The sequence below is a fragment of the Heliangelus exortis genome, chromosome 21 (assembly GCF_036169615.1).
Source record: "Heliangelus exortis chromosome 21, bHelExo1.hap1, whole genome shotgun sequence".
NCBI classification, from domain to species: domain Eukaryota; kingdom Metazoa; phylum Chordata; class Aves; order Apodiformes; family Trochilidae; genus Heliangelus; species Heliangelus exortis.
This window is the reverse complement of record NC_092442.1, coordinates 8701539-8719623: the sequence shown is the minus strand read 5'-3', so window position 1 is coordinate 8719623 and position 18085 is coordinate 8701539. Positions and strand designations below refer to the sequence as shown.

At 45.9% G+C, this 18085-nt stretch overlaps 1 protein-coding gene across 16 annotated transcripts in view; it reads left to right on the top strand.

Annotated features, from left to right (window-relative positions):
• BCAS3 (BCAS3 microtubule associated cell migration factor) overlaps positions 1-18085 on the top strand; it is a 310770-nt gene that overhangs the window by 276417 nt on the left and 16268 nt on the right. For 9 of the 16 annotated variants that reach the window (XM_071765279.1, XM_071765287.1, XM_071765283.1 and 6 more), the window contains one exon: positions 13147-13314. The exons of 2 other annotated variants lie outside the window; for them this stretch is intronic. In XM_071765279.1, the coding sequence (XP_071621380.1) occupies positions 13147-13314 (168 nt within the window). Of the gene's footprint in view, positions 1-13146; positions 13362-18085 lie in introns of all 16 variants that reach the window. 5 more of the 16 variants (XM_071765292.1, XM_071765293.1, XM_071765291.1 and 2 more) reach the window with 1 other exon arrangement.

The following is an 18085-nucleotide window of genomic DNA, read 5'->3' as shown; positions in this document are numbered from 1 at the left end:
TCCTGTTTTATTGTGTTTGAAGTGTCTTTGTGGTGACCTGTTGGGGTAAGATTCTTCCATATGGAAGTGTTTCTTCAACTTTTAATCATTTTGTTTTGTTTTTAAAAAAATAAGATTTTGAATCCCATTTGCAGATGTCTCTGATTTTGTTTGCAGAGAGCTGGTCCAACTCATTACAGTGTTGCAGAAACTTGAGCCATGATGAATTCTTTGTACACAGGGACATCCACAGATCTGGACTCAAAATGTAGATACCTTCTTTAAAATCTGTTGAAAATACCCAGGTAAAGACAGGGGGGTCTTTTGTGAGCAGCAGCACACGCTGACCTCCTCCTGAGGCCTCAGAGCATTCCCAGATTATTTATTTTTGGAAATAAGTAGCTGTATTGTCACAGATCTGTTGGACAGGTGGAGGAACTGAGGCACATGATGGACAGATTACTGGGCTGGTCAGAGGGGCATCAAACAAGACTTGGACATAAAGCTAGGGAGTTATTTTACTGTTTTCTCTGTGGTTTCAGTGGTACACAAACACATTGGAAGCAATTTCCATCAGGAAATCCTTGCAGCCTTTTTTGCATCGACCCAAGGATCCCACTGATCTGACCTCTCTAGGTGAGGCTTGTCCCACCTGACAAATGAACATGTGCAGCTATGGGCATGGATTTGAGCCTGATTTTCAAAGCTGACATGGAAAAGATTGAACCTGTGAAAGTCTTTATCATCTCCAGACCTGGCAGAGCTTCAGGGGCTCTGGGGAAATGGTGCCTTCAGCTCCGTGGCAACTCTCCAGTTTAAATATTTCACCAAAACACCTCTATCCTATCCCACTTCCTCAGGAGGTTCCAAATGTTGTCCAACTAGATGAAAAATTAGCCAGTGTCTTAGTTTGCAGGGCTACAAAGGTCAAATGTCTTGGAGAAACAAGGTGCTAAGATGCTAATTCCCCACCTTGGCACGAGGAGGGAGTTCTCTGCTCCGTTAAGCAGAAAATGCAGGTGGTCTGAAACATCTCTCATTTTCCCTCTCTTCTGAATGCAATTAAACCAAATCTGCTGGAATTGCAGAGAGGAGAAGCAGGGAAATGGCAGTCCCCAATCCTGCCCTGAGATCAGGTTGGAAGCAAAGGGCTTGGGGACATCCCCTGTGCAGGCTGTGAGTGCCAGCAGAGGTCCTGGTCCCTTGCTCAGTCTGTCCCCAGCGTGGGACATGCAGGAAACTTGTGGTGAACTTCTGTTCTCACACTGCACCTCCTACACTTCTCCTCTTGGAATCTTGTTTTCCACTTTTTGGAGATTTGTGAAACATATGCTTTGGAGGGTTCCCAATTTTTTTTATTTTTTTTTTTTTTCCAACAAGTAAAAGAATTACTCTTTGCTTTGTAAAAAGCCCCCTGAAAAAGAAAAGAAAAAAAAAAAAACTTCTTTCTAACTGACTGACCTGGCACGACTCAGCAATCCACATTTCTCATCACTTCAGAGTGTACTTTTATAGGGCATAAAAAGGGTGTTATGATCCATGTTCCCAAACCTTGCCTCAGTGAGCAAGAACATCAATAAATGGGGCTTGATAGACACCAGAGCTGCCCCCCTGCTCCCCCAGTGCTCTGCACATGCCCTGACATCCCTTGTGGATCTATTTGCCATACAGGAAACTACTCCTGCCTCTGTTGGCCTTTTAATGTATCAAAGATAATCCTTGTGTGCTTAGGAAAAGTTCCTTCTCCCAGGATACATTTCCAGTTTGGATCTTACTGTACTTAAAAATGTTTTGCTTCATCTCATGTCCCACTTGGGTTTTTTTTTTCCTCTTTCCTTGATTTAAATGAATCTGCAGATAAGGAGGTCACTGTACCTGGAACTGGCAAAAGATTTTACTTCCTTTCTCTCCTTTTCCTTTTTTTTTTCTCTCTGTAAAGTTATTATTGTTATTTCTTTGGTTCACTAGTGAGATGCTGGGTTGATGTCTGAAGTTACATGCTCTGATCCAGGAAAGTCTGTCTTGGTTCCAAGGCTTCCAGCTCAGAGGCTCTTTCCACCTTGATCTTTCAGCAGAGCACTAAAACATTTGGCAAGTGTTTTGTCACTTTTTTTTTTTTTTTTTTTGCTGCTGCCCAGGATTTTTGAGAGATTCCCTTTGGAGAGCTTCCACCCTTGAGCTTGCCCACTGTAGGAAATTATTGTCCATGGATTTATGGAGCTGCCCCATCAGATCTGCTACATCCCTCTCTCATCTTCATTAGCTGATAACATTTGCTTACCTCCTTAGATTTGCTTCACTCTATTATTAAAGGAAGTTTTTTCTTGGTGTTTCATGCCAAGTGAACTCAGAGATGGCTTTGTGCTGAGAGGAAGATTATTAGGATGCAACAAACAATCCCTCTGCAAAACATGGGTGGTTTGACTCTTAGTTTCAAACTGGGAAAGGTGGAGGATCAGCTTCTACCAAGCTTACAGGGTTCTCCCTAATAATCAGATTTCTTTTGCCTATTAAATTCCCCAGAAACTTGTGATTAGCCCCACTTGTGAGAGTTCACAGCAACTCAATTCTATTCTACTGTAAAACTGTCAGTGGTGATTTTCTTTTCTTTCTTTTTTTTAAGATGGATTTTGGTTCCTGTGCAGAACTACTTCTTGCTAAATTCCTTTCCAACCAAACACACTTGTCTTTTCTCAGCCATTAAAGACAATAAACTCCATGTTTGGGTTTTTACATGCTGAACTTCATTTATAATGACAGATGCCTGTTTATAACACACTGAAGATTTTTGTTAGCTTTCTGGCATAAAAATTGGAATCTCCTTGTTTGATTGGTAGTTATTGGTAGCAGGTTTAGCCTTTTAAATATGTAAAAGCTCTGATTTCTGTGGGATATTTATTGTCCACACGAATGGAAGTCTGGGGCTCTCAGAATCCATCTTTCCTTGGTTGTCATCATCCAACTATTCCCGTGGACTAAAGCTGATTTCACTGGAGGATTTTGAGCTATTGCAACCCAGAAGGTGACAGAACCAGGTTTAGAGACTGGGATCATCCCTGGGGAGAACTGGGGTTCCCTCTCCCTCTGAGCAGTGGTGGGGCTGTGCCTGACCCAGCAGCTCCAGCTCTGCTCTTTTGGCAGTTTGTGCTATAAAATGTGAATTCAGGGGGCTGGAAAGGGTGAGCAGAGCTGAGTGGCTGAATCAAACCCTCCTGGGGAAGCAGGAGGGAGAAAAATCCACTTTGATGTGCTGGGAAGAGGCTGAGGTGCTGGGAAAAGGGGGGCAGCTCCTCCTGGGGAGATCCTCTTGAGAGATCTGCCAGCACCTGTGGGGTCAGGCAAGGATTTGGGGCATCCTGACTTAGATTTCCAGGCACCAAGGTTTCCCCTTCCCCCCTCTCTGTGTACCTGATCCCTTTGGGAAGCTTCTGGTTGAATGGTTGGTTAATCCCCAGTTACTTTATTTGGCATCTGGCAGAAGACCATGCCCAACCTGTCATCATTTTCATTGGAAACCCTATAGGTCATGGGAAGCAGTGATCTGATGGGATAGGAGAGAGAAATTCCAAGGACATTAGTAAGTTTTTAATTGGAATTTTTCCCTGTAAGAATAATGCTCTACACCCTTCTAGGCACCTTTTGTGATATCTCTTAACAGGAGGTCAGAGCTCCACTGTCAGGTAAAAAACCAGTGGTGTTATTCAAGGCAGCCCAAGTCCTTGTATGACTTTTTCTGAAGTGGTTCTTGCTTCTTCCTGCAAGCTTTGCTTTCAGCTGGGGCCACTGAGCCATCTTTGCCCAACTCCTCTTTGCATGTGGAGTTGTTACTGCAAATTGCCAAGTGCAAACATGAAGCATGTGGAAGGGGAAAATCTTTGCTGAGGATGAGATGAGTTAAATGACCAAAAAGCCTTGGGCTAGGACCTGCCAATCCCAATAATTTTTTCACTCCATCATCTCACCTTGCCACGTCGCTCTGCCTTACCCAGCCACCAGCTGGCTGATGGATAATCCAAGTGACAAGGGCAAAACCTCCTCAAGGAATTCTGAGGAAAACTTCAAGGCAGTGAGGATGAGGCTGCTGGCTCCTGCCCAGCTGGGTCCTGCCTGGCTGGAGTGAAATCCCTGCCTTGGAAAGGGTTTGGGAGGAGGTCAGACCTTGGGACTGGGAGCCACCAAGTGCCCCAGCAGCACCCTCAAGCCCACACTTCACTTGGAGCATAAATATATAGAGATAGAAACCAAATTTCCCATTTCCAGGTCTTCAGCCTCTTTCCTACAGATTTTCTTCTGGAAATTTTCTACTAGCCAGTAAGAAACTGCCCCTTTATCTCACCTTGCAGTGAACATTTCTCCATGTGCATGCTACTTATTTTAAAATAAAATTACCCCCAGCCCAGCTGATGTCCCTGTCACTGGCAGGTTTGGTCTGCCCAATGGGAGGTGGGTGAGGATGCCCAGGCAGGGGAAGCCTTTTCCTTTCCCTTGGGATTTCCCACCCTTCAGCTGCCCAGGATCTATACCCACCATGAATTTGGCCTTTCCAAGCATTACACTCTCTGTTTCTATTACACAAGAAGGAGTCTCCAATTACAATTTGAGTGATATATTAGCATGTAGCACAGTTCCAATGTTTTTTCAACACTTAAGATTTTTTTTCTTTTTTTTTTTTTTTCATTCAAATGAAACAATCAGAATTAAATTCCTTGGCTCAGACAGTTACCACTAATTCTCAAGCAATATGACAAATCCACACTTACGTGTCAAAGTGTAACATAAGATCTTAGTTATCCAAAAAAAAAAAAAAAAACCAAAAAACCATGAGTTGTCAGATCTTGCCTTACTTGTGGGCAAAATGTGAGCCTCTTATAATCCATTCTATGTGCTTTGTACATGTGTATAAGTGTGTGCATTTGCACGTGCCACGGGCTTGATAATAAGCAAGATAAATCTTGGTGTTTTTTTAAGGGAAGTAATATATTATATAAATCCCTCCAGTGGAATTGGCATATTTCTGCCTTGCTAAGTGAGCTCACTAAGGCTGTGCCTGCAAAGCTCTTCCCAAGAGCTCAGAAATGATTTGGCATATAAACAAATCAGCAAATCAGCACCAGTATGTGGTGTCACAGAAACCCCAGCTGGAACCTTCCAGCATCTTACACTCCTCTCCCTGGTGAAGCCAATACAAAGACTTCACCTCATAAAGTTGCAGCTTTTATTCAGTTGAGAAGGAAAACAAAATAAAGACTTGTTTAAAAAAAAAAAAAACAAAACAACTCTGCTGAGGCAATGGAATTCATTCTGTGTTTGAATTTCCTAGGCATTGTTGAGGATCTCAATAATCATCTTCTTATAACTAAGTCATGGATCTTCTGAGAGTGGGAAACTTAACTAGGAGGGAAAAAAAACTCCCTGGATTTTCTAATTTTAACCAGGACTGAGAATTAGAAGTATGTGAGGACCACAAGAAAACAATTCCAACCTTGCAAAAACTAAGAAGTGCTGAAAGTCTTTTGTGAATCCTTTTTTAATGAATTTTCCAGACCTTGAGCTTGAAAGAATATCAGGTGAAGTTTTTCTGCTGGGCAGAATCCTATCTGGTCCCTCCCATCCAGCCTGGCTTGTGCAGAGCTCTCTGGTCTTCAGGACCCTCTCCTTTTATCAGGATTAAATGGAAAGAAATGTTAATCCCTGAGGGACTTGGGGCTGATGGCAGCATTCCTGGGTTTTTCCAGACATTCTGATCCTGCAAAGCTGTGAAGAGTTAAAATGTGCAAGAATTTTGCTATTCAAGGGGGGGGGGGGAAGATTTTTTTCTTTCTTGGAAATTAATTTTACTGCAGGGGGGGATTTTGCTGTTCAAATCCTAGCAGCATCCTGTCAGTTACACTGCAGTTTCCCTCTCTTTGGGCTTTTCCACTGCAAAAAAAAAGTTGCACTCAGCATTGCCAGGAGGGTGTGAATGCCCAAATTTCCAGCACGGGGTGTCCTCAGGCTACAGAGGAGTCACCCCCTTCCCCACTGCCCTCAGCACTCACCCCAGGGTTGCTTCATGAAGAAAATGACCAAATCCTCTCCTTCTGGTACTTAGAAAAAACCACGGCATAAATTTCCCCCCGATGACACCGAACGCTGATTTTTTTTATTTTTTTTTTTTTTTCTTCTTTTTTTTTTCATTTTATCTTTTTTAACCCCAGCTTTGGATGGATGTCACATCCTGCCTCCAGTCTGTAAAGCATCCCAGCTCTCTCCCGTGTCCTTTTCCTAACCTCAGTGCCTCGGGGGGGAGCCAGGAGCCAGGCAGGGCTGGGGGAGCCCTCAGTGATGATGCTCGGGGGTCTCTGCAGAGGTGTGGGGGGGGTGTTGGTGCAGCTTTTGGCAGCTTCAGGGCTTGGTGATGGCTCTGTGGTGACACTCGGGTCCCTCATTTGGTGGCCAGGTGTATTACCAGTGTGTCCTGAGTGGCAGGGAGCACTGGAGGAGAAGGCAGGGTTGAATAAATCTCCTGAATTATTTCTGGGCAGAGCCAGCCCAGGGATGGGGAGGTTCTTTTGTCAAGGCTGAGGTGGTGGTAAAAGAGGGCAGCTTCATGCTGAGGAAAGGCAGAGCCTTCAGAAAGGAGAGTAAAAGGTCAGGACTAATCCAAAAGGACAAGCAGTGTATGTCTGTGTGTATATTGGGTTTCACATATGAAATCCAGTCATGATAAATCTGATGGCTTTAGAAACATCTACTTTGATTAATGAAAACATAGTTCCCATAGACCGTGGGTTTCATACTTCAAAGTTCTCCTGGATTTAGGACCTTAGGTTTTGCTTATTCATATAACATGCAGGAAACTATTTTTAAATGAATACTGGAGTTAAAAAAAAATAAAAATAAAATAGAGGCAAATGTTTCAACAGTGGTGGTGCAGATAGACTGGATAATAAGGAGCAAAATTAACAAACAGCAGACATTTTATTATGCATTTTACAATAATGTTTACATTCTTTCCTCTGTATTTGTTTTTCCTTGAAAAGATTTATGTATTTATAAAAATATCTCACTGCTCCAGCTCTGAAAATTGCAGCCTTGCTCACATTTGAAAGCCTTCAGGATGGCTGTGATGGCTGGCGAGGTTCCGAAGCAGGGAAATGCTTCTCCTGAGCCTGTGGTTAACCCTTTTTGCAGGAGTGGAGGAGCCAGAATTTGTCAGGGGGGTGTGAGAAGGTCCCTAAGGACCTGCTGAGCTTGCCCTGTGGTGATTCTGAACCTTTTCATCCATCATGGATGGGGGGAGGTTCAGCAGTCAATGGGATGAGGTTCAGCAATGAGGTTCAACAAGCCCCTGGGGAGCTCCAGGCTGGGCACAGAGTGGCAGAAAGGGACCTGGGAGTTTGGGCCACCAGGAAGGTGACCATGAGCCAGCAGTGTGCCCAGGTGGCCAAGAAGGCCAATGGCATCCTGGGCTGGCTCAGGAACAGCATGGCCAGCAGGTCCAGGGAAGGGATTCTGCCCCTGTGCTCAGCCCTGGGGAGGCCACAGCTTGAGTCCTGTGTCCAGTTCTGGGCCCCTCAGCTCAGGAAGGAGATTGAGGTGCTGGAGCAGGTCCAGAGAAGAGCAAGGAGGCTGGGAAGGGATCCAGCACAAGTCCTGTGAGGAGAGGCTGAGGGAGCTGGGGGTGTTGAGGCTGGAGAAGAGGAGGCTCAGGGGAGACCTCATCACTCTCTCCAACTCCCTGAAAGGAGGTTGGAGCCAGGGGGGGGTTGGGCTCTATCAGCCAGACAAGAGGCAATGGGCTTCAGCTCTGACAGGTTTAGGTTGGATATTAGGAAAAAAATTCTTTCCAGGGGGGGTGATCAGACATTGGAATGGGCTGCCCAGGGAGGGGGTGGATTCTCCATCCCTGGAGGTTTTTAAGAGGAGACTGAATGTGGCACTGAGTGCCATGGGTTGGGAACCACGGGGGATTAAGGGTTGGACTTGGTGATCCCAGAGCTCCTTTCCAACCCAGATCATTCTGGGATCATCTTGGGCATTGTCCTGACGTGGCAATGGCTGGGCAACCATCTGCCTTCCCCCCCTCAGAGCCACCCTAGGGCCACCCCCCTGCCAGGCTTCCTCCCCCAGCAGCTGCATGTTTGCTTCAAAACTCATTTAGTACTAATGACAGAGGAATAAACAGGTTTTTGTGTTTCCAAGTGTGTAGTGTGGGGAGGAGGGACTCGGGAACCTCTCAGCCTCACTTAGCCCGAAGTTCAAAGGGATTTGAAAGTGTTCTTTGCCTGTGGGACTGGGCACCCCCACTGAAGGCTCCATGAATTAAATGCACTCAGAGGCTACAGAGCTGGTGAGTAATGTCCTGTTTATAGCAGAACTGGGAGCAATTCTGGAAAAAGAGAAACTCCGTGGGAGGGAGGGTGACAGGGAGAGGGAGTTCCTCGCCGAGGCTGGAGCATCTGCCCTCCCTGCCAAGGGCAATATTTAACCCTCACACCTTGAGTTATCAGCTGTGCAGAGGGGGTGGGGTGTTGCAAAGCCTGTCCCACAGAATTTAAGGTGGATGGGGCAGAGGAGAGGGTGGGCAGTGCCTGCTGCCAGGTTCAGAGGGGGGATCCAGCTGGGATCCCAGCTCCTCCACCCTTCAGCCAGGCTTTTCCCCAGGTCCTTGTTCAAACCCCAGGAGCTGCTGCTTTGTGGCTTTCCCCCTGGAGTAACAGAGTTATGGCATGGAAGTGAATTGGCAAACTCTGTAGGAAAGTTGAACCATTAATGTTTAAACGGGTTATGTTACAATTTGACTCACTACTTTGGGCAAGGAATTTCCAGGCGCCAGTTCCTCACACACCCATGGGGTTCCTGCTCCTGACAGGGCTTTTTCTGAGCACCTCTGGCACACTCACACTGGGATTCCTGGTGTGGCCAGTGCCAAGCAGATCAGGAATCCCATCCAGGCCAATTCCTCCTCCTCAAGGGACCAAAAGAGGACAGGGTTTTGAGCCCCCATCCCTTTCATGAGAAGGATGCATCTTTTATCAGCTCAAATTGTCAGGTCACTGCCTCTCCTATTTACTCTGTTATTTTTGCTCACATGGATGTTGCAATATGCAAGGTGAGGCTCAAAACTGTCAAAGCTTTTTAATAGAACCATTACTGTATTTTTCAAGAACGTAGTCCTTTTGATTTACTGTTCCTTAGAAGACAGGAAATGGAGCTACTTGATTTCATATTTTAAACAAAGCCGTCCAGAGGTTTAATGAAAAAAATTTCCCTTGGCTTTTGAATTAAAGGGCTATGGTGAAAGATTTAGCTTAGCTATTTTGACTTAGAAAAATAACACGCTAGAAGCATTAAAATATTTTGTAAAAATACTTTTTACTATTAGATCTTTCAGAGAAGAAAATAAGCTTCTCTGGTTTTCTGGGCCTTGGTGGGTAGGGCTGTGAATTGAAAGGATGTTTCCAAGGTTTGGGGTTGGTGGTTTTTTTTTCCTCCTGTAGAATTTATTTTCCTTTTATATTAAAAGCCTTGAAACAATTGTGACGTGAAAGACAAATCCTGTGCTTCTGAGGAAGGTAATTTGGGATGAGCAATAACAGAAGCCTTTGCTGTTAATAAAATGCAAGAAACATTAAGCAGAAAGAGGAGGGGTCTGATCCTGCTCTGTCCAGCAGTGGTGTGAGGAAAGGGGAGGAGGCAAATGTCAGTGGAAGGACAGAACCAGGAGATCAGTATCAGGAGAAAATTCAAGTTTAAATAGGAAAATCTTGCGTGTGGAGCAGAATTAGCTTGGAGTGTTTGGGGTAGCATAAAGCTAAACACCCTGGAACTGCACAGCAAAGCCCTTTGGTGAAGCCGAGGGTTCTGCTTGTTCCATTTGGTTTAGTTTGGGGTTGTTTTTTCATTTGTAATGCAGGGGATCTGGGAGGGTGCTTGGGCATCATACAAGGGAGGCTGATGAGCTTCATTTCCACCCAGTTTCATCTTCAGGAAATAAGGGGAGAAGTAAACGTTCTGTTTGCTTGAAAGCCCCACGCCAGAGGATGAAATATTGACCCAATTTGAAGTCAAAGGGGTTTTTTTCAGTGGTTTTATGAGGTTTCACCAGAATTACCCTAGTAATTGCTTGGATAAAATAATACCTAATTAGCTGCTTGGTAGAGTTATTTCTAAGTGATTTTCTCCTTTGAGGTGGAGCCCATTCCCCCTGCCAGAGCAGGAGCAGGGCTGGGGCCAGGAGCAGGCCGGGCCTCACACCTCAGGGCTGAGCCTGGGGGATTTCAGCAGTTTGTCAGGAAAGGCCCAGGGTGAAGTCTGCCTTCTCTCAACCCTTCCCTAATCCCCTGAATCAGCAGGAGCTTTTTTCAGCTGCCTGGGTCCCTCGGTGCTGTTCTGGCAGTGGGTCTGGGGGGGATTTTCAGAGCAGGGCACTCCACTGAGGTTTATTTGTAAACTTCTCTCTGGCTGACGATGGGGAATTCGATAGGGTTATCAACCCAGATACTCAGATTGAAAAGGGGAGAGCAAGGCAGCCAGAAAGAGATTACAATTTAATAAATAGCAGAGATAGGGTTAGCTGCTATCAGTGGAAGTTTAATGCCATTAGCTCGGGTGCTGTTGGTAAAGATCCACCTAGGACAAAGCACCCAAAAGCTCCTGGGGAGCAATCGGTCCGTCTACCATTTCATGCACTTGACAGAAGAGTTTTCCAAGGTGTAAAAATACCAAAGAACTTTGAGAAAAGGATGTTACTTTGAGAAGTCTGCTCTTGCAGTGCTCTGTCTGTGCCAGCCACCTTTGTTTCTCCTGAAACAGCTTTGGTTTACATCAGAGAGGGACAGAGCCAGGTAGGAAAGGACCTGATGGTTGGTGAACCAGAGCTGGATGCTGGGACATGGATCATCCAGCCACATGGAGGAGTGACAAGGGAGGAAAGATAAAACAGGAGCTTCCCCAGCCCTGCAGTTTTTTTACAAGAAAACTTCCAGTGCAGCTGATCCCTCTAACCTGCCTTTACATTAACACCTGCAACCTGAGAACTTTTGGCAGCTCTTGGCCCTGATTGCAGAGGTGATGTTGCTGCACTTGTTTCCTTTGCTCTCACTTGAGAAGCTCAGGAGCTGGAGCCCAGGGCCCTATGAAGTTTCTCCCTGCACACACACACAGGCATCTTGGCAGAGCTTCAAAACCCATTTGCCTTGTTATTCATATATCTGCTTATAGGACCAGAAATGCTCCCATTCCTCACTTTTGAAAGAAGGGCAGGCAGTAGTAAAGCAGAGATTTCTCATCGGCATTTCTGGCAAAGCCCTGGAGCTTACCCTTACCCTGCTGCCACCCTGAGCTTTGGGGATGTGGAATTAAAAGCACCCCCTGGGAGCCTTCCAGGTAGGTGAGCAGCCCTAGCAAAGCACCTGAAATCAGGGGGGCCTTGGAGTATAAAGGGAGTGGGGGTCTCAGGGTGAAGCCACAGAAGGATGACTTGAAAAAAGAAGCTTCAAAGAAAAGACTGAATTTTGCTTTTCCTCCTGCACTTAAGTGACAATATGGAGATGTTGCAGAGACTTAAAGATCACTGAAATGACTTTGCCTCCTCACTGCATTTTCTCAAACAAGCTTCAAGAACCCTTTGCTTTCAAACAAACGAGCAGACTGGAGCAACCTTATAAATCCAAAGACCCATTAAAAGTTGAAATATTTGGTCATTCCCCTCGGTTTCAACCGGGATTCATCCAGAGTTCAAGTGCATGTATCTCACAAGAGCCACGGGCCCATTTTCTAGAGCTTCCATTTCATTCTCCACGATTTTTCCAGTGCCAGGCATCCCCTCCACAGCCGGGCCGGGAGATAAATCAAAGCCGTGCGCGCCGATGAAATTCAGGAGCCAGAAGCCACCCTTGCAGCCCATATAAATCCCTGAATGCCAGCCCTGGTGCTTTTTCTCCATGCCATTAGAGTTCCAAGTTATCTGCCCCTCTTTGCTGATGTATGGATTAACTGCCTGCCCGAGTGTTTACTAACGGTTATCACCCGGTACTTGGGGCGTTATCAGAGGAAGGGACGCCTGCCGCGGGGCTTGGTCTCTCACCCTTTCTATTACCACCTGTCAGTGGCAGGGGGTGTGTTGTGAAGCTGTACAGTCACAGACTACAAGTGTAGATAGTTTCTGACTGCTGATCAAAGGGGGAAAACCAAAGGCCTGATAACAAGGACGTGTTTCGTGTACTTTTAACTCGGAGAAACGTCGGCATTTGCGTTTTTTTTTTTTTTTTTTTCCCCTGGCTAGGCTGGCAGAAACCAGGCCCTATAAATGCTGCAGATTCAGTTACCTAATAGTGGGGTAAATGGTGTGTGCTCGAAGCAACAAAGCATAACTGTAATCTTGGTCCAAGTGGGAATGATTTAAGCAAGCCTTCGCAGAGGTCTCGCTGTATAATAAAGCAGAATAATTTTAATTTGTACTTTGAAGTGATCTCGAGTTCAGGATCTGATCTTTGCAGTCAGCAGAGCATCACACCCTCTTGTCAATGAGGTAATAACAGCAAGAAAGGAATTATTTGAAGTATCTTTGGTAGGTACGTGCTCTCTGTCACAGCAGCAGCAAAGCACTGCTGAGGACAGAGTCTCTGGTACCTCACATTTGACCTAAAATTTCACAGTGCTGGAACAGGGAACACCACAGATACCCCTGACTGAAAGGAGGGTTCACTTTATTCCTTCAGCAAACACCCTGCAGAAAGCAAGCCCTCCTTTCCTCATCTCTACATCTCCCTCAAGAGCAAGAAAGGGATTTTAGCTCAGATTGGTAGCTCAAACCCAAAAAGCCTGAGCACTCCACAGTAGCCCAGTGAAAGGCAAATTGATTATAAAACTAATTTCTGCTTGCACTCACCCTGCATGTGCTTAACAACACGTGTGCAGTTTTTAACATGACGTGTCATCCCCATCAGTCTCATCCTCCTGGTTTCCTGACTCTCACTAACACCAGACCAGAACTGGTTCTGCATTATTCATTTAACCTTTTTGCTTCCAGCTGCTTGGCCAAAGCTGCTCAGGGCTCTGTTAACACCAACATTCCCAGCAGTGCTGAAACCAGGAACTGGGAACGCGAAGGCTCCTAGGGAACCCCTGGGGAAGGAGCCGTGTCCCAGGGTGTCCCAAACATCTCCTGTTTGTTTGTTGAAGGTGCCTTCGACCGGAGTGTGACCTTGCTGGAGGTGTGTGGGAGCTGGCCTGAGAACTTTGGTCTCCGTCACATGTCTTCCATGGAGCACTCCGAGGAGGGGCTGCGGGAGCGCCTGGCCGACGCGATGTGCGAGTCTCCCAGCAGGGACATAGTGGGCTCAGGAACAGGTACAAAGAAGAGGTGTGATCAGAGATCACGTACAGCTCACCCAATGGTGATTTTTATTTTATTTTTCAATTTTTTGCTTTTCTTTGCCTCTCTACGCTGCCTTCTCTGGTTAAGGAGCTGGGGATCTCACTTGGGGCGAGATAAGGCGTCTGATGCGTAGTGTGAGAAGCCTGAAGTAACTTGGAAGAAAAATCTTGGAGTTTCCTTACTGTAGGAAAGGAAACTGTGCCAGCTCAGGAGCATCCCATTCTCTTTGCAGAGAGCTGCCCTTGCCCACCCTGCTCCAAACAATGTCATAATCACACACATCCTCATTTTGTGTCCTGAATAGAGCCCCAGCGAAACGCTGGTTCTGTAATCCAAATTAATCCATCTTCATCAGTGTCCATTATATTGATAAATTATATCATCTGTTTAAGTAAATGGAATGGCACGTCAGAGATTATGCTGCTCAGAAGGGGCCCGGTGGCAGGAGATGCTCAGAAATGCTAAAGGGCAGTTGTTGTGGTTTTATTGTCTCCATCAGTTTGGACTTGGTTTAGAAAAAAACACCTCCAGTAAAAGGACTTAGGCCCCTCTTTGAGCTGTGCCCCATTTGTGTTGGGACCAGCAGCTGAGAGCAATGGGGGCTTCTAAGAGCAGCTGCCAGCTCCCTTGTCACTCCTCTGGCACCTTGCAGGGAGAAGAGGACATGGTCCAGCAGAAACCTGTGGGTATCCCAGCCTAGGGACAGGAGGGGAAGGCTGAGTAGAGCAGGAGCTGCCTCTTCCTTTGCTGTTGCCCCCAAGAATCACTGAGGGCTTTGGAGAAGGCTCAGGGACTGTCCCATCAGGGCTGTCCCATCAGGGCTCAATCCCCTGTTCTGCATCTGGGTCCCTGTTGAGCACACAGGTGACCCATGGCAGGTCACCAAAGCACTGCCACCTCTCACAGGAGGAGGAAGAGGTGGCAAAGAAGCAGATTTTAAGCCCTCAGGCGTAGGAGCAAGTAGCAAGAACCAAGCTGCTGGGTGGTGCAGAAGCATCCTTTGTAGCCCAGCTTGTCACCTTTCAAACTGTCTTTCCATCTGGAAAAAAAAACTGAGTCAAGGGGTGGTTTAAGATCTGGTATTGAGAGAAGGAGTTGGCTGGACACAAAGTGTGGCTCCCAGTTCCAGATCTGGTGCAAATTCTCCTCAGCCTCTTGCCTTGGATGAGGCACTTCACGTGAAGCACAGGCTGTGGAAGTGGCCAGAGGCACATGTTTCATCACTTATTGACCCAAACTGTGCCCAGAGTGAACTTTGGGATGGTGTCCACTTCCCATAGCAGGTCAGCTCCCCTCAGGCTGGGTGGCTTAGGGGAAAGGTGAAGAGAACCCCTTCTTGTGAAAGCTGGAGCCAGCCAGATGTGCCAAGTTAAGGTGACTGCCCTAGAGACTTGACATTGTATTCTGTTGGAAACCAAGAACTTTGTCAGAGATAGGTCTGGTTTTTCCTGCCCTTTTCACCCAGCTGGTAGCAGCGAGTGCCAACTTCTTTGGCATGAGGCTCCTAGAGCTCTGAAGGAACTGTTCATAGAGGGGCCATCACAGAGCTAAAATTCATCCAAAGAGATTTCTCTCTGCTTTTATCCAGACACATAAATCTTCATAGTGAGCCTAAGAGAGTTTCCAACTCAAAGCAGCCCATGTAAGCATTGACCCAACTCACCCCATCCCACTCCCCTCCTCTGGCTGTCCTTGCACTCTGTGTTTTCTTGCCTGGGCTGGGATTCTCTCTCTCCCTCCCACCCTTTATTCTCAGGATTTGGGCATGTGGTGACTCAGAGCAGCAGAGCAAACCTAGTGATAAGGCTGTGAACTCCAGTGCCCTTTCCACTTCCAGCCCCTAAAAGCTCTTGAGCTCATCTTAACCACATGGCCATAAAAAGTCCTCTCCTGCTCAGCCCATACCTGGAAAGCCACCCTGGCCACAGGAGGGGTCCAGCCTTGCTGCAGGCTCTGGTTGTCAGGCTGTGGAGCATGGGGAAGTGCTGGCATTTGGCTGCTGGTTAATAAATGGGGGAAAAAAATGTTTGGAAGGACCTTTGCTTCAAAGAAGAGGTGTTTTGTTGGATTGTAACAAGGAGGATAGTTTACATTTCTCCCAAAGCCACTTACATCTTAACAAACCCCAAGCTGAGATGAATAAACTGTGAATAATATTCAGTTTTCTAGCCCAGCTTTTCCTTCCTTGGATTCCCTTCTGCCCACTCAGCTCAGTAAAATGACAACAAAATTCAGTGGAGAAGGACTCTATAAATTTGCTTTCTGGCAGTGAATTTATATTCTGGTGCTGGTGGTTCTGTTTGTGCATTGGACTCAAAATTACACAAGCTATAAACCTTTTTTTAACAAAATGATTTATTTTAACTTCTGCATGCCTTTGTGTTATGCATGTCTATAGCCCCTGGTTGTGCTCAGTCCTTAAATACATTTTACAGCCATTTAATGAAACTTGCAAAGTCTTCTTCAAACTGAAACCTCAACTAATGTGAATTTCTGAGTGTGAAGGTGGCTGTGCAGTGCTCAGGTCCCTGGTATGGACAGAGCCCAAAGGGGCAGCAGGGTGGACAGTGAGACTTTATCAAGTGCTCAACTGGGCCTGACATGCACTTAATGGCAAGAGATAAATAGATTCTTTTAATGCCTTAACTGTTAGGACATAGCTGACACAGATTTATATAGTAATCAGGGCTGATATGCTGCAGGAGGGGGGAAGGAAACCCAGACTGCCCTGGGGAGCAGATTATTTCTAACCTGCCCTGCTGCATGGCCTGGCAGAGGCAGAAGAACCTGGGGATGGGTTGTACAGGACACATCAAACTGGAGGGTGATGAAACAAGGAGGAAGAATCAGGTATTTGCAAAGAATTAGGTGGCCTGATGGCTCTGTTCCATTCCAAGGGCTGTAGGACAGGGGATGGGAGAAGAACCAGGTCTGGAAAATGACCCCCCCCAAAAAAAAAATCTACTTTCCTTGTGACCTAAGTGATAATTCCAGTAATCCAGGTAGCTGAGAAGGTTGGGAAGCCAGTTTCTCCTTGTTATCCAGTTGACCCATGGCTATCTCAAGCAGAGTCTCTCAGCCCCAACACACATTTAATCCCAAAGAAGGCATAAACCAAAAAAGCTGCAAAAAGATGGTTTTGCTGTTTCAGTTTCTGTTGAACTCTCAGTGCAAAAAACAAACCAAAACAAAGGTCTGCTTACAAAATGGTAGTGGTCAGTGACCTCTTTTGCTTGCAAAGCTTTGTTTTCCAGCAGCTACAATATTTACTTTTGCAGTGTAGTTTCTGAGTATGTGCTGGAGCTAGGATTGGGATTTCTGAAACTCTGTCCTTTCCTGGAGACAAAAATCTCTGACAATTCTCCCCTCCAGCTGGACATGCAGAAATTGCCAGCCAAAATTTCTCCAAAAATACTGTAATCAATAAATCCTCTGATTTATGGATTCCTTCAGCAACCCCTTAAGTTTTCAAATGCATTTTGGTTAATTCTGGGCACAATATTGAAAATAAGGCTACAATAGAGGACCAAGCCTTTATAGTCTGAGTAATTACATGTTTTCTGCAATTTATCTGTGGAAGACTATTTCTAATACATAGCACAGTGCTGTAGCAAGTTGACAGACAGCTTTCCAGTTGGCAATATATAAAATTAATAAGTATGCATCACTGCTCAGGTTCCTTTGTCAGGACAGGCAATATTACAAACTCCCTTTAGTGAGAACCATCCTGCTGCCACTGTCAGCCCTCTGCTTTTTTGGACAGAAAGAGCTCTGGAGATGTAGGATGGGACTTAACAGGTTTGCAATGTTTGATTCCAGTCCCTGCCTGGCTGCTGCCTCTTCCCTGCTACAAGTTTTTTGGCTACCTGAATGTTGTACTTATGTTCAGATCTAATTTATTTTGACAAAGCATCCCCAGTTGCCCCAAGTGCCACAGTGCTGCAGCATTTTGCACATGGTGGGATGGTTTTCTGGCTACACAAGGTAGAATTGCTTTTTGTGCAATTTATTTATCTATCTTTATTTTAATTCATCCTGAAACCCAGTGCCCTGGGATGGCACACTTTACACTGCAGCTTATGGAGCAAAATAACTTTTTTCACCATTTACCCTGCCTCAGAAATACTTCTAAACTTACAGAAAGAGCCTGTATCAAAAACCACAGAGCACCCCCCAAATTTTGCATCTCAGAACCAGGTCTGTGGGGCTGAGCAGGGAAGACCATCAGGGTCAGTCACAACCCATGGGGGCTGAAGAATTTAAAGCCTATTACAAAGTTCCTGTTTAAAACAAAAAAAACCCAAAAAAAGCCAAACCAACCTAACAAACCTGCTTCATTTTCTTCCAAAACTCCCAAATTTGTCAACTACCACCTGCAGAAAGGCAGCAATGAGGCACAGTGCCCTGTGCCTGCCTCTCAGGCTGCCTGGATTCCTTCCAGATTCCATGAACAAACTCATAATGCGATGAAGGAAGCTCATATGTTGCAGCAAACTCTTTAACCTGATTAATGAGATGTAAGTAAGTGGAGCTAATTAGCCATGCTGCTAGGGAGAGCCTGGGCAAAACCTGGGATTGGTGCTCAGGGCAGTTGGGATCCTGGTCCCCAATCCTAGCGTGAGCCTAACTCAGGATGGTTTTGAAATATTTCTGAGAAGTTTCCTTCCTTCCTTCCTTCCTTCCTTCCTTCCTTCCTTCCTTCCTTCCTTCCTTCCTTCCTTCCTTCCTTCCTTCCTTCCTTCC